This window comes from Athene cunicularia (assembly GCF_003259725.1).
Source record: "Athene cunicularia isolate RWA chromosome 2 unlocalized genomic scaffold, athCun1 chr2_part1, whole genome shotgun sequence".
NCBI classification, from domain to species: Eukaryota; Metazoa; Chordata; class Aves; order Strigiformes; family Strigidae; genus Athene; species Athene cunicularia.
The window spans coordinates 26,574,476-26,591,692 of record NW_020799095.1 but is presented as its reverse complement, the minus strand read 5'-3'; the positions used below and the strand labels follow the sequence as shown (position 1 = coordinate 26,591,692).

Here is a 17,217-nt window from a genome sequence, read left to right as displayed (position 1 = left end):
TGTATGAAGGTGGTAGAGATGAAAAGTGGAGTACCCATGGGTTTTCTTCCTCCTCCTTCCTAATGAGCCTCTCATCCAGTCCTCAAAAACGCAGTGAGCATGAACGGAGCTGCTGAGGACTGAGCAGCTCGACTGCCTTCCCCCACCCACTTACAAAATGTGCATTTAGTTGATCAGAGACAGAGTTCCAGAGTTTTTTTCTACCTTCTATTTCAACTAACCTCCAGAAGGCTGCATTCCTGGTCACAAGTAATTTATTTATTTTTTTATGTCTGTATCTAACGTTTCTAGAAATGCAGCCTTTTTTCACTACTGACTTTCACACTGCATTTAATTGACTGCCTTTCCCACGTGACTTTAGAATCTTCTGTCTTCATTTTCTTGTTATCTTCAGTTAGATATTACTTTTAAATTTTATCAGTTTTAAAACCCTCTCCAGATTATTAATGAAAATATATTATATTTGCCTACAGTCTTGACCTTTTTCCTGACACTGTTCATTGAGAAATCTTGCAACTGATGGTCATCTCTTTATTATTTACTCTTTAAGCTATAAAATGGTGTATTAGAACTTATGCAATGGATGAACAGATTTTCATGGCATGCTAGAAATAAAATTTTGTTGAGTTCCAATTACATACATATATATATATATGTAAGTGCAAGACAGTTTGACAAAAAATAATGTATGTATTCTCCATGCATTAATTACGCAGTATCTTTTATATTAGGTACACCAAGTTCCACCTGGCTGCTTAGCTGAATCTCTATCCCTAAGCAACACACAAAAAATATTTACGCACTTACTGATGTAACAGAAGCTTATATATGGTACGAGAACAAGCTATTGCAAAGTAGTATTAAGAGGAAGCATGTATTACATTGCCTCTCTCTTCAGAATTTGGGACCTGCAAACTTAAATCCACTCTTTAAGTGCTAATCACCAATGTCACCTCATAAAAAGTAGGAGGAAGGGGATATGATGGTTGTATTTTCACTCACTGGTCTATGATGTGGTTAAGGAAAATGAGGCTCAGCTCCCTCCCAGCCCATGGATCTTGGAGGACTTCCTGCCCCTTGGCTTGCCTTATGAAAAGCAGACTGTGATTAGATAGAGGGAAGCTTGGCTTTTTCCCTTTGATCCACCAGGTTACAGCATGTGCCAGCAATGCTGTTGGCAACACTTAACACCCCAAGACTGTTTAAATTCAGCTATCATGGTACGCTGCCAAAACAAGTGCTGAGTTCAAGAAGGTGGCGTTATAGGCTGCTGCAGAAAAGGACACTTCTCTGAGAGCCTGTTCCCATTACACATCCCAGGGTGATCTCTGCTTTCCTCAAAACGGCACAACAACGCTGTTTCATGATTAGTTTATGAGCCACTGTTACTATCGGACGTTTTTTCTGAAGTACTCCTAACCAGCTGCTCCTCATTCTGCATGGGTAGTGTTGATTATTCTTGCATTAGTGCACTATTGCTCTGCTGCTCCTTTTCACCATTTTCTAAGGCTGTTTCTCCAATTTCTCAAGACTTTTCTGAATTCTATCCTGTACTTCAACGCACCTGCAGACCCTTTCAGTTTCATGGGGACTGCAAATTTCACTTCAAAAGCATTTCCACCATTCAGCTTAATAATGAACAACAAGAAGAATTAATAATTCTACTATGATTACAGCTATCCAACCAGCTCTCTGCTAGGTCCTAGCTTCATCTAGGTCATTTTCCTGAGGTTATGAGACAGTATCAAAAAATCTTACCAAAAAGAAATGACATCTGCTGCTGCACCTCTGTTCTACTTTCTTGTAGAAGGAAATCAAAACTTGACACAGTTTGTTCTTGACAAAGGCTGACTGCCTTCTACTGTTTTTCAGGTGCTGGTAAGTATTGCTGTATACACATGTACCTTTTGCAATTTCTCAACAGAAAGCAAATTAACAGGAAATAATCTGGATATTCTTTTGAAAACAAGTATTTTCTAGCTTTCTAACAGCTTTCCTAATTTACAGTGTATAGAAAGAAAGGGCTGGAAGTTACCTAATCAATTTTGTGTATGAATACCTTTTCTCATACCCAATACATTTTTTACATTGTATAAAAGCCGTTCATATCTCCCCTTCAGTTTCCTCTTGAGCAACATCTGAAGTAGCTCAACAATCATTTAAGTTTATTTTATGTACCTTCACTGTCTTTGTTCAAACTTACCTGCAACATTCTCTTCCAATACTCTATCATTTCTTGATTTTCATTACTGGAACTAAACAATAACCTTTAAAAGCCTCTTTGGGAATTACATTCCTTCCATGGCAAATAGTCTAGTTAGTGTTCGGTTATAATTTTTCTTGTATTCAACTGAGAAGAATGTTCCCATTTATTTTTAATTTATTAGTCAACACTATTTTCTTTTTCTATTTCATTTTTAACATGAAATACGTTTTAGACAATTTTCAGAAAAATTTTTTTAACAGCATAGAAATGATATTTAACTGGTCAGTGCTGTCGACTCAGTATTTGAGAACACACACACACACACATATATATATACACACACACACACACACACGTTATAGGAAAGTAAGTGTAACTAGCAGTATTAGCACACTGAATTAACAAACTATGCCCACCTAAATAATCCTCTCAATACTTTTAGTTCTGTAAGCCCTCTGGCCATTTATATAAATTACTGCTAGTTAAAAGGAATATGGTGGTTTCACTGGTGCTCAACTTAATAGAATTTAGCCTACATAGCAAAATCCTTTCACAATCTTAAGAGTGTCTGCTAGATGGAAAACAATGTCAATCAGTCATGATAAAGTGGAATTTGGCAGAGTTGTTTGGCCAGGCTGGAAAAACTACTACCTCAGTCACATCTGGCATAAAATATTGTACTTCTACAAACATCACTTTTATGCAACAATAAAATAACTCACCAGAGAGATTTTACACCAGTCAATGTGGAATTGAGTACGAAATTTTTTATCACAGGTTATTACAGGCTCCATTTCTTGACTGCATCTCAGCTGATTTTGTGGGTTTTCCACTTCACGTAAGCACGAAGAGAACGGAACATCTGCCCCAACCATAACATACACACTGCAGAAAGAGATGAGTGACAGACTGTCAGGGTACCTCTCACAAATCCCCAAAGAACAACCACATACTATTCCAAACATTTATTGTTCATGGTAACATTCAGCTGTGATTTAAAGACTAACATGATTTTAAAAAATTATTTTTATTGTGATAGCATACTTTAAGCATACGAATAACAGACTGAAATCAAAAGAATTTTTCTATCTGCTTCTTACGACTTACTCTGTTTTGCTGCATAATGTAAATGTTTGCTTACCATCAAAGTTGTCAATTTCTATGAAGTCACAGAGCTCCAAGTGTAGGTTCCTCACATAAGTAAATCAGTACTACTATTGAAAATTGCATTAAAAATAGTATAATTGTATATTAAGGAAATCTTCAGACCTGCTCAGCACAATTTTTTCAAAAAGTTTCTTCCCATGTTTTCAAATAAAATATATTAATATGAACCTGCCAAAGCCCCCAGCTTCTCATTAAAGATTCCATAATGTAGCTATGCATTGACAACAAAATTTGCAGAATACTGAAAGCTGAATGTAAACTTAGTACTTCATTTAGCATTACAATACAAAAATAAGAGCTACTGTGCTAACTGTATTATTACTTTTCATATTTAAATATGCAGAATGCCACTGGAAAATAACAGTCTACTCCACCAGGTATAATGTGCCAGTGAATCCTGACACAGAAATTAGGTCCTGGTTGCCATTTGGTATGTTAGGCATTATCTAACTAAACATTCGAAATGTAGCCACTTGTATTACACAGCTCTGCTATTACTCTGGTTAGACCACCTTTAGATGTGCTCAGAAACTCAGAAAAGGCCTCTGAAACAACAATCTTCTCTGCACACATCTCGGATTTGGAACCCTTAGCCCTTTCTTAGATATTATTTGACACAAGATATTGAAAAATAACTAGGCATCTTTATTTTTGCCAGGAAAAAAGCACTACCACAACCATATTCTGAAAAGACTGAATCATTATTAGTTTTTAATTGAAGTATCTTGTTGCAGTACAGAATTTATGGTTATGAATCACAACTGGAAACAGTGAATTCCTGCCGTTTACGCTCAGTAACCTAAATTTCCCAGATACTTCAGCTTACCACATTCGGATGAAAGCCCACAGTCCTCTTGCACATAACTAAATTTCACTGAGTACAGCTACAAATGACACTGTTACATGCTAAATGCTCTTGGAAATCTAAGTGTTTTTGTAACCTATGCTCTGTAACACCTTGTTTCAAAATTTTGGGGTTTGTGAATTGGGAACTATTGAATACTTGAAAAGTATGCCAAACAACTGTTCAGAAGACTGGAATTATAAGCATATTTTCTACTGTTTTATAATAGAATTTATTTGTATGTTTTATAATTAATAGAATTTATTTGTATCCCTTGGATTGTAAAATCTATGTATAGAAACTGTCACCTATTGAAATTGTATCTAACATGATAAACCTATGGTATCTACCATGTATCTAAACATGTACCTAACATGCTAAACCTATGGTATAAAGGGGGCTTGGAACATCAGTAAACTTTTCATATCTAATACCAATCTGGATTTCTAAAATATAAGACAGTAATTGCAAGGATTCTAGGAAACCTGAAAAAATATTAAGCTTTTCAGTAAGAATAAAAAGAGTAGGGCAAAAGCATTAGACTGACACATGTGCTTACCCCTCTTTCATGTCATTAATAGGAAGTGGAACTCTCCCTCCCCTGTCGAGGGCTGAAGTAATGTTTATAGCATTCAAGCGTTCCGGCTGCCACACATTTTTCACTGCTCCAAGAAAGTCGCCAAGAACTTCACTTGCTAACATTTCTTCTACGTTCATATTCCTTATGAAGAACTCCGCTTGATACGGTAAAGGAAAATCTAGTTGTTATGAAAAAGGAAGAGTTTTGCCTTAAACAAAGGCTCCATAACAAAGAATGTGAAGTAATGATTAATGTAATAACACTTTAAGATTGATACACCTTTCCAAAAAGCTTGTATTTGAACTAGCTAATTTTGACCATAATATGATTATGTTTAATTAAATAGTACATTAGCTGTTACTTAAGCTGAAAACCATTGGCTATTTATAAAGCAACTGGGAGATGAAAGAGCGGACTAGTCTCAGCTGGTAAACTGTCATTAAATATAACATTACATTCAAGTTAATTTTGCGGTCAAAACTGATCTGCAGTGAGAATGGATTCCAACCTGCAATACTCCAGACTATAAATATGTAAATGATGAAGACAATTTTAAGGACACAAACTATTCAATTTTTTTAAACTGAAATGTCCATATATGCCACAGTCTGTTGCTTTCTGAATCTGCCTATATGTTCCCTGCACAAAGAACATGCAGAAGTAAAGCAAACTAAACAACATGCAGAAAGAGAGTAAAATCCTTCATGTAAGATCCATTTGAAAAGACAGGGAAAAAAAATAGAAATTAATAAACATGCCTTTTTTTTTTTTTTTTTAGTGAGTAAGGAATAATGTCTTAACACAAAAACATTAGATAATAATAAATTGAATCTAAAGAGGGAAACTCTCTTCCTTCCTCTTTGTGCCCCACATTTGGCTTGAATACCTATTGAATAACTATTTTACATTAATTTTTTTTAATCTTAAAAGGGGACCATATGATGTTTTCTGCTTATTCAGTTCAAAACACAAGCTATTTTCTGTACATACCTTCCGCTGACATTATATTAATTATCAAATTATGTCTTGCTGTCTCAAAAGTACGCCTGTTATATGCAGTGATCTAGAGTTAAAAAGATTGCAAAAGAACAATGCAAATATGAAAATCAGATAAATGAAACATCAATGAAAATAAAGTTGATAACTTAGAAATACTTATCACCTCTTAAATGCTTTGCCTCCTTACTTGGGAATGTATGAACATTCATTAATACAAAATCTGTAAGGTAAGATCAATTTATTTCATGCAGTACTACCTTCAAGTCATGATACTGGAATTTCCTCAACTAGTCTATAGCCAAATACAATTGTCCAAGGGATATATGTGAATATAATATATTTTGGTCCAGATAAAAGTGTTCTACCATACACATGTATTCTTTCTTTTCTGCTGTTTTTGATTTAAGGACAACCATAATCAAAGATCAGTTTCTCTGTTTTCCCCTTCCACCTTCCTCCACCATGTGTAAGACACACTTTCATTGATATCTCGTAGTGAACTAAGTATCTCCTAGATGGAGATTTTTAAAGGAAAGAGGGCTGGGACCCCAGCAATTCTAATCTTTGGGACTGGGATTTAGTTTTAGCTCTAGCCCCACTAAAGTAATACTCCATGAATGGATTCACAAGCATTCCCCCAACACAAGTAGTTTTTTTAAAAATCATGGATGATTGTAGAGGAACTGAAAACTAGTCAGTAGATGCAACACTCATGACTTCTTTTTGGAAGCTTATGTCAGAGTTGTCAAACATTGGAACAGGCTGCCCAGGGAAGTGGTTGAGTCGCCATCCCCGGAGGTATTTAAAAGAAGTGTAGATGTGGCACTTAGAAACGTGGTTTAGTGGTGGACATGGCAGTGACAGGTTATGGGTTGGACTCTGTGATCTTAAAGGTTTTTTCCAACCTAAACGATTCTATCACTGTGATTCATGATCAAATTATGTAAGGATACCAATTTTATAGTTTAAATGCGTAAGATGCCCAAAATGCTCGCAAGTGGTTACTTCTCAGTGGTAACTGTACTCCAAAGATGTACTACGACCAAGTGCTTGTTCCTAAAAAATGCAGAACAAGGCTGGATATCAGTATAATTATGTATTATTTTATCTACTTTTTTTTTTTTTTTCCTGAAAGGTGATAAAACTTTCATGAAACAAACTGGAAAAGACTAACTTTTTTCCTAATTTTAGATTTTAGTAAATTCATTTCAGGGAAAAAGGAGAGGCAGAAGAGTAGCAACAGAAAAAGATCCATGTTGCTTCTCAGCAGAGCTGCAAACCATCGTGACATCGATTATTAAACAAATAAAAATTAACAGAAGCTGCACTTCTTTTAAGAGATTTAAATGCAAAGGAAAAATGCTCTGGAATACCTTCTGCAGGTTCATTTAAGTATAGATGGAAAAGCTTATCTGATACAATTACATCTTATGTAATGTAACAATTTCATTATAAAATTAGAATAAATTCCTCAGATTTTTCAAATCCTCAATTCCGTTATTATTTTTTCAAAGGGTTGTTTCAACAGTAGTTTAAAACAATACTTAGAAAACCTAATTTTCTGGTTGTACAAGCTTTATACAGGAACATGACAATAAGCACTCCAAGTCTGCACTCCAGCAGTGAGAGCTGCCAGTGTGGACCATGCACCTGTACGAGTAATAGTGACAGTGGCAGAGACTGCCTTTGTACTGAACATTCACTGAAACACAAATCTTCTTTGCACAGCTTTCAAAGAATCTTGAGCTCAAGAACATTACTCGCTCTACTGCAGTGCTATGCATAATGTTAGGCTCTTCTAATCATGAGGTCTCCTCCAATTAATTGACCTACCCATGACATCACCTCAGGAATCACAACATGATAAAAGTTATATTCAGGCCAGGAATATGCAACTGCTTCTCTTGGGTGGCACTAGGAAGTGGATCAAATGCAATTTGCCTCCCTCACGTACTACAGAATTAATTTAAAAGACATATCTGAGAGAGGACTGCAATGAATTAACTTGTATGAGAGGCAGGATTTAGTTCTAATATAGGCTTGGGGTCATGTTTATAATAAAGGTCTTTATATAGATCTAGAATATAAAAGTGCATGCCATTTAAAAAAAGGGCGATTTTTAATAACAGTTTCCTCTACAGAAAGCTAAGTGGAGTCTGCAAGTACTTCTCCACGTGATTAATTTTACAGATGTGATTAGTCCTGCTGGAATCAAAAATTAATCATGTATATAGAATTAAGCATGGGTGAAATTATCTACAGTATAACTTAACATTTAGAGATGTCATTCTTGAGGAAGAAAACTGTATCAAATGCAATTTAGAGAAACAGAAACTCATCAAGGGTTTAAGAAAACCATACTGCTGAAGCATCAAAATGGCTGGAGCATGTTAATGAGATTTTCCTTAACACTGTGAAACGACACAGTGTCTGATTCAGTCTGCCGTCTGTGATGTACATGGCAGAAAATACAGTCCTTTTTCCCTTTCAATTGCTGCTTAATGAATAATTGGTGCTTTTAAACATTTGTATAGCTAATTGTCAAAAATCAAGTGGCAGGTTTTGTCATTGTTACATTTATAAGAATAGAAATTAAATACATGTAAGTGTTAATTAAAATTAAATTTATCAATAAACATGAATAATGAACCATATAATAATTTGATGAAAAATAAATTTAATTAAAAAAAAACCCCAACAAATAAACCCAAAATCTGTTTATTGATGGAACTCTGTATTTTCCTGTGGAGAACAGTCTGGCCCATATTTAGGGTAGAATATTACAAAGTTCAGAATTCAGATATTCTTCAAGTACAGTTGTTCACAAAGGCTTTTTTCCCCCCTGTATTTTGAATAGAACTTTAATTAATTTGTAATTTACTGAAATGAAATGCCTCTTAGAAAGACGAAGGGCAAGAATCTAAAGGTAGTTCACCTAGGAATATCAAGCTTAAATCATTAGTGCTATTTACTAATTATATCTTAAAAGTAAAACATGAAATGTCATACAACTTGTCTTTCTCTCAAAATGGGATGCAATGGTACCAAAGAGAAAATGTTATGTCACAGGTCCTTCTGTTCCTGCCTTATAATCTTTCTTTTTTAAAAAAATCTGATTAACTGTTAAAAAAAGAGGCAAATGCTTGTTGACAATTCTGAATCTTATACTCTAAAACAAAAGAAATATTTTGAACCTTTAACAAAAAATACCTCAATGATGGTTGGTTTGCCCACATTTTCTACAGTTGGTGAGCCATAGAGCACTCCATCACTGTATGGTGTCCTTTGTATATAGCGTAGCCATCCAGGTCTGTCTGGGTAGCCCATTAAGTTGGTATTAAATGTTATAGGATCATTACTTATTTCACCTAGACAGGAAAAACTACATTAGAGTATTTACCAGAAAATACCATACACTTTCATTCTGATGTTTCCATTAGAAAATCTTATTGTCTTCTAAACATTTCCAAAACTAAAAAAATATTGCTAACCTCCACCATATCAGAAATACGTGAACTCCTACTTAGCACTTGTAAGTGTTAAAAAATTCATATTTGAAAAGTGTAACCAACTGCAGAGATGAATGTGTTTGTACTACTTAGAGAGTCCTGGCTGTGTGCTTGCACTCATTAACTAGTAGGTCTGATTTTTAGAGCTCCGTTCCACCTAGAACTGAAGCATCTAACCTCCTTACTGACAAAAGCTGAAAGTTCTCAGTCCTTTAATTCCCAAGAAAACCCTTATTTTATTTACATTTTAAGAACAGCTCTGGAGACCCAATGTACCAGGGCAGGCTTACTGTAAAGAGTGGCTGTATAATCATCAATGTCTGAAAGCTTCTGTTAGCATCAGAATATACATACAGGTCTTCAGCACCAACAACCCGGCAGTAGTTTTTCTTTAGAGAAAAAATAGTTTCAAAAAGACCAGACATTCCCGCAAAATGGATCCACTGATGGCTACTAAATACAATGGTCCAGATGCAATCTCTACAAGCCCCAGAAGTTAAAACCAGTACAACAGTTTTTGTGGTTACTGATACGCTTACAAATGGCCAGATTTGACTTCTGTGTATTTTAGCTTTTGTAAGCTTCTGTAGTGTACGCATTACCAGATCCTGACCAGAGGTCTAAGCACCTTACAGCTGAGGCACGGAACTCAAGCAAATCACTCAGCCTGTGCAGACACCTCTGCAGTGTGCTCCTCCAGCTCAGCTTTGAAATGGGAACAGCAGCAATTGTAGGACAAGTGACAAGAGAAGATGACAAGCCGGCTGGCACAGAAGGCAGAAACCCCCCAGCGAAGAAAGAACGGCTGTCATCTCCTCTGGAGGGGAACAAAGTGACTGAGACCTGTTGCCAAAGGGCAACTAGTTTTCAGGTATACATTTACACATCTGGCTGTGGGTAAAAGGAATGCAAACCACACCAACCCAGCACAAGGGTATAACACAACTTTGCTCACGATTCTCTCAGGACATCCCAGTAATGTAATCTATTTCATTCATAGTAGAATTCCCAGCATCACAAATGATTTGTGGAAAAAAAATTCTGAAAGCCACCTGTGATACATTCTGGTTTGCCCTTCATCAAGGTAGGCAATGTGGACAATCCAGCAGAGCAGACAAAAACAAAAGGGCTGTGGTAACAGCTGGCCTTACAGTGAATTTCTGATATGATCACAACCATCTACGGATACAATTTCAGCAGTATCTGAAATCAGATTCATATTGCCTTTGAATCATATGAATGTCAAGACAGGCTGGGGCTGCAAAGACTCAAAACACAACCCATCTTTAGTACAATTTCCAGGTTCCTTCCATCTGTGTGTCAAAATAGGGAGAAAATGGGACTGAGGCAAACTTCACTCTGCCAGTCACTGTTATATGAAATGAAGACCCAGGTATACGTGCTAGGAAAAGCAACCATTTTTCAAGGAGAGGAAATTTTTAAAACATCTGGTTTTATTCATGACAAAATTTAACCAATGCTAACAGAAGCTTGTTTTTTCTTTAAAGTGAGTTTTGAAACTAGTATTCTCAATTCAAAAGCTTATTAATGAAACAGGCTTTGATTATGTGTGCACAGTACATTTATTGTAGCTTTTTTCCTATTTTAATAGGAAAATAGGACAGTTATATTTATCTAAATAAGACATATGTATATATTTATTATTCCTTTTCATTGTTGATAAGCATGTGGTGGCAGAATGTTCTCTCCTTCTCTTCCCCCCTCTCTAGATTGCTTATATATATTCTAACTTGCCAGTGATCAATCCTTTAGGTTTGCCTTAGGTGTACGTCAAAACTCCATACTTAGGAAATCACAACTTTCTCTAAAAACAAACTGCTTATTAATAATAAACTGTTCTTAAATATATGAAGAGGGCTGAATCCAAAGGAGTGTTTGTTTTAAAGGAAAGAAAACTTCATTACGTAGTCTCACATTTGACTTAATCTTCTATTGTGTCTCAAGGTTATTATATGTTTTCAAAGCACTCCTTCACATAGCCTAATACATACTACATCTGAAACAGTGACCAGATAAACAGCATTTTTAAGAGACATATTAAACATCCATGATTTCATATTTAATGCAAAAGTGAAAAAGTATACTTCCTATATGTAAAGTGTTATCACGCCTTCCCAAATTATTAAGCACATTTTTCACAATACACAATTATATGCATCTTTTCCCAAATGATGATCACAAACCAGAACATTCTAAATTTGTAGGACCACATACGCTATTTCATTTGAAGATATTTCAACAGAAACTAAAAACTGTCCTATGTACGCTACATGCCAAACTCTAAGGTGTGCGAAATAGACATGAAATTTTTAAAACTTTTTTTTTTTTTTTCCCCTACATTTTTATATAATATGGAAGATGTTAGCATCCCATACCAGGCTTTGGGTAAGGAGGAAATTCCCCCTTAAAGTACTCTCTCTCCAAAACATGAACAAAAAGAACTCCAGCAGAAGGGTATACATTCCGATCAGAGTGCACCTTAGACAGAATCGTGTACACTGAAAAGCAGAAAGGAAGATAAGAGACAGAAAAAAGCAAATGAGACATGCTCTAGATAACACAGCATGCATTTCAATAGCAATGTGGGCAATCTGGGAGAAGGAAAGCACGAGTATTAGATACCTGTTAATAAATTTTTAAAAGGTTGCACAGATTTAGGGACAGAACACAGAGCAAACCCTCTCTCTGCCCAACAGGATCCCTTCCAAAACTGCAATAAACAAAACTGGCTATGTTAGTATTTCAGAAGTTGCATGAACCCTTTATTTCTACTGCAATGAAAAAAAAACACCAAACAGAGAGGCCACTGTAATTTTATAGTTGGTTTATTTGTAATATTACATGAATAAAAATACATTAAAAGAATGATACAATTGTGTTTTTCTGATATTTTACATAGAAATAAGGAATATGAGAAACAGAGGAACCTTACCAGTCGATGATACTGATTCCTTACTGAATGAAAATCGCAGATTTTTCAGTTCTTATACAGAAAAGGACAAAGCAATTCACTTCAGCTCAGGATTTCTATGAATTTTTAAAGCCAGACTTTCTTAGACCCAGCAAGTTCAGTTAATGTACATCTAAAAATCTGGTTAGAGAGCTTGTTACTGAAGATGCTGTGCTTGTTTTGAAGGATAAAACAGAAGAACATGGACAATTATAGGCCAGTCAGGTGTCACTGATTCCAAACAAAAAAATGAAGCTGTATTTTAAATGACTCAGAATGAAAAGCCTAAAGGAAAACCTAAAAGAACAACCAGCATATGTAAAAACAATATGCTATTTTTTATGCAGTTACAAATTTAGTTGTTAAAATAAAATCTTATTTGGGTATAACACATTTGGCACAGCACTATATAGACATTTTAAAGAACTAGAAGAATAAAAAAAAATCAATGATATATTAAATAGGTAAGAAACCACTTTATCGCCATGTTTAAAAATTTAAGTATAAATGGAGAATACTGATCTAAAAGGTGCTTCTCATGGTGTTTTAACAAGACGCACTGTAGGTTGTACTACTATTCCATACTATTCTTCATTTTTAAGTCAGCGTCCTGAAAGAATCAATCATTGCTGATAATTTTCATCAATGAGATGAAGATTATACAAATGGTAAATAAAGATACAGATGCAGATATACATAGCTACCTGCCTTGCTTGCTAAACTGAAAGAAACTTTATGTGAAGTCACATCTCCAAACAAAGATTACAGGCCATACAGCATGGGGTAATGTCATAGGGAAAAGCAACTCCAAAAGAGATTTCAGAGTCATTGTAACAAACTCATAGGTACAAACTTGTACCTCCTAGAAGACAAAGTGCTACTTTCAACACTTGGATCAATAAGCAAAATACATTTGAAATGTGGCTCAAACTGGTGTAATTTTCTAATCCTGGTATAACTTCTGCAGCCTTATCATTATACCAACCTTCTTCCTTGAGATCTGCTTAAAAAGCCACTGCTAATTAGGCATTAATCAGAGACATTCCATCCCCTCGCACCACGTACTCCGTATGGAATCTATCTCACCTAATTTTAGATGCCTTACAGAAACAACATCCACCACTGAGTTAGTCAGGCTCCTTTTATAGTCAGTGGAAAAGAAACAGACACTTCTAGGGGTTGATTAATTTGATTTCTCCTGTAAAATTAGATGAATCATGTCCTAGATTCCTGACTACACTGACTAGATCTCCATGGACTGCAGAAGCAGCTGAGAGGAGATGCAGACATTTGTAATGTAGTTCTCTACATTTAGTTATATACTTCCCACTCTTCAAGCCTGATGTTGCAGAATTAATAGTCTCAAGCTCTGGATATACTATTGATCAAATTCCACAGCAGCTGCCTTCTCTCACTTTTGGAAACCACTTTTAACACAGTACTGACAAAATATCTCTCTAATAATTTTACCTTAAAGAAAAAAGTGGATCCTGATATTTAAATAGGTTATTACAATTTTGTGTGGTTAATAGTTACTGTAATTTTAATTATGTAGACTTGATTTAAGTACAGTAACATAGCAATTTGGTTTGTATAATTAAAATTTGATGACCCAAAAAACTTCTGCACTCACTTCTGTGAACGATCTGTAAATAGAACAAGGAAACTAATTAATTTCCTTTAAAATATTTTTAAGAAAGCTGAAAAAGTAATTAATAACATTAATAGAGCAGAAAAGCTGACAAAAATATGGTGGCTGGCTGAAAACAGATCAAATATCTAGAAAAAAAAATCCATTTTTCCATTTCTGATGCTTTGACTCTACAATGAAAATCCATTTCAAACAGGAAGAACAGTAAAAAAGTAATGTATATTTTCTCCATAAGCAATAGTTTTAGAAAGGAAGAATGATAACAGAATCATCAGTTACTGGAAAAAATCCCATGTAACCTTTTTTTTTTCGTCAGAAGAAATCTATCGCCACCACTAAATGCCTGCCCGTTCCTAGTTAACAAGACGTTCTCTGTTGCTGGAGTAAGCATACCAATAAGGATTTCATGCAGATATAAAACAGTGATCATGGTGGAAGCCTAAAAATGCCTCTTGAACGGAAAAAAAAACCATAAACCTATTTTATCTTATGACAAACACATTGTAAAGACACAAGTATGGAAATTAAGAATTTGAAAGTTCTCACCCCCCTTGTCAGAGAAGCTCTCTTCTTTTTCCCCTATGAAGTTTCTTCAAAATCAGAAGGGAAATGATGAGTCTTCAGCCCACTACAGCAATCACTGCTTTTCAATAACGAAACAAGTGAAATGCTATTTTCTTCAAAAGCTTTTAAAACCCACAGTTATTTTCATAAGCTTGCCTGAGACTGGAGATGAATGTGCAATCATCTTAGGTGATCTAGGGATGAAACTGAATATACTTACCAACTTCTAGATACTAATCTCATACAGCAGACTGCCAGATATGAATTGCCTGGGCAAATTCCTTGTGGAAGATAAAAACCTTGGGGACTGTGAAAGGCTTCTCTAAAACTAACAGGGGAAATTAAAAATCTTCACTACATAGGATTACAACCGATTCCGGCTGGGAAAAAGACAGTATCAGCTACCTCAACAGCGGTGTTTTCTTCCTTTGTGTTTCCAGATCCCTTGGGGGACTTTCTGTAGATACCAAGATACATCTGTGCAGAAAGGTTAGAAGTTCTGGAGATTGTGAAAGTAGATTAATTGGGAACTGAAGGTTCAAAAATACACACCACTTTTTCAAATGTGTATAGAAATTGTCCCGGTTGTTGTTCTTGTAGGTCTTGAACATGGGCACAGCCAGGAATTCAGCTAGGACTGTATCAGCCTCCAGCCTGGAGCCTGTTATCAGACACAGATAACCCCCATCTTCAGAAATTTCAGAAGATTTACCATGTTGGTTGAAGACTCTATGTTGATGATCTTCAGAAAAAAAAATAAATCTAACTTGAATTTTTTTCTGGCAATTTCAACAGGTTCTCTCCCCATTGATTTTTAGCAGCTGAAGCACAACCCCAGAAATAACCTGATTTGGGGCCAATCCAGACTGCCTGCCTGGATAGGCAATCAGCACAAAGCCTTTTCTCAACTAGTATACACTAACTAAAATATTCTGTGTGTACTTACATACGTAAAAAGACTACTTTACTGTCATTTATGCATATGAAAAGATTTTAATTGTTACAGACAAGTTATTGTATTAAGCAAACTGCAGAGGTATCTCCAAGCAACCAGCCGTGATAAGAAAATGTGCAATATTAGGTATACACACAGCCATTATTTTAAGCAAAGCTATAGGAACAGAAAAAGTTGGGGAAGACTCAAAGACACACAGGTCTGTGAATGTTTAAAAGATTGAAGATATGTGGAATTTTCCAAAGTACTTACCTTGAAATAGCACCTTATTCCTAAAACAAGGACATGACTGAAAAAGCAAGAGTAATATTAAAAGCAGATTTGACTGAACCAACATGGGATTTAAATTTACAGCCTAAACTCACCATTCTTCTCAACAGCCTTTATTCTGCTGATAATATAACTGTGGGCTTGCTTAGTCGTCCAGTTAACTGTTCCACTATTGCCATCAGCAGAGCTTAACAAAAAAGCTTTTCAGAATAAAACAAACGCAAAAAAAAAAAAAATTAGTCAGATCAACAGACTCCCACAAACCAAGTATCAGATGGGATCAGATGCCTTCTATATCAGGTTCTAAACTCAGTTCAGAGTTTAGAAACCTCAGGTTAAAAAAATGGTGGTGTTTGATTTGAATAAACACATAATAATCTTCCTGACAGTCACTTTTTTCACGCTATTTTTTCCAAATAAGCTAAGTTTACATTAAACGCCTAAAACTCTGCAGACACTTCTGCTGACATAATTATACTGATGAAGATGATTAAGAGCATTCTCTGATAAATATATTTGCACTGACAAAAATGTAACATACAGGTAAAGACATATCTAAAGTTACTTTCACTGGCATAGTATGGTTTGACCAAAGTAGAGAAAAGTAATAAAGTCAAGAGCACAGCTTTGCTTATATAAGCAAATCATCTTTATATAAAGACACATGGGGTTGATCACTTTGCCTTGCAGGCATAACCAATAATCAATTTTGAAAAAAGAACCAGTTAAAAATGGTTGTCTTCATCCCACACAGCTAGAACACAGCCTGAAAACAGCTGCATCAGTGAAGCTGAAGGTGCAGGAAGGTTTAAATGTGCTGAGGAGCAAATGATTACAGGAGCCGGAAGGCAGCTGTGGAGCTGACAGAATGACTTTCACCAGTAACAGAACTGCCTGAGAAAGCTCCCTCCTCACTTCCCACTTTTTGTTCTTTTGTTCCCTTTCTTCTGTGATGAATAATAGATATATCAGCTGTTTGTATAGTTACATGCCAACTGAAAGTGCAGAGGGAAGGAATTTCAGTCAGATGCTAGTAAAGGGAAAGTGGCCATAATAAACAATCTTTCTTTTGAAACAGTTTGGGAGCAAGAACTCACATCAAACCCCAGTTAAAAAGTATCATCAGATCAGCATCTTAACTTCCTTGTAAAAATAGTAATTAAAAAAGCCCACCATCAAGTAGCAGTACTTGCATACAGTTTGCAGAAAGAAATGAACACTTATTTACAAACACTCAAAGTATGCAAATATCACAATAGAAGCTTAAACATCTTTGAAGACTTCTGACAGTTACACTGGTCAGCTATTACATTACTGATATCACGTCCTCCAAACAGAATTTAGGAGGCCCAACAGATCTGGCTTAAGCAGTAGTCAAGATACACAAATGCTCAATCTATGCATGTGAATGAGTAATTTATAATGGTAACACCTAAAACAGAATTGAGGATGAAGGTTTATGTGCGTGCGTGTGTGTGGCAGGGGTTTTGGAGTGGGACAG

At 35.5% G+C, this 17,217-nt stretch overlaps 1 protein-coding gene across 7 annotated transcripts in view; it reads right to left on the bottom strand.

The window, feature by feature from the left end:
- Positions 1–17,217, bottom strand: part of SGCE (sarcoglycan epsilon) — a 25,567-nt gene extending 8,350 nt beyond the window's left edge. For 2 of the 7 annotated variants that reach the window (XM_026843635.1, XM_026843636.1), the window contains exons 1-6: positions 15,812–15,918; positions 11,702–11,824; positions 9,007–9,164; positions 5,788–5,860; positions 4,777–4,975; positions 2,929–3,091 (exon numbers count right to left, since the gene is read on the bottom strand). In XM_026843635.1, coding sequence (XP_026699436.1) covers positions 2,929–3,091; positions 4,777–4,975; positions 5,788–5,860; positions 9,007–9,123 — 552 coding nt within the window. In that variant the 5' untranslated portion in view covers positions 9,124–9,164; positions 11,702–11,824; positions 15,812–15,918. Of the gene's footprint in view, positions 1–2,928; positions 3,092–4,776; positions 4,976–5,787; positions 5,861–9,006; positions 9,165–11,701; positions 15,784–15,811 lie in introns of those variants that run through there. The other 5 variants (XM_026843632.1, XM_026843634.1, XM_026843630.1 and 2 more) reach the window with 5 other exon arrangements.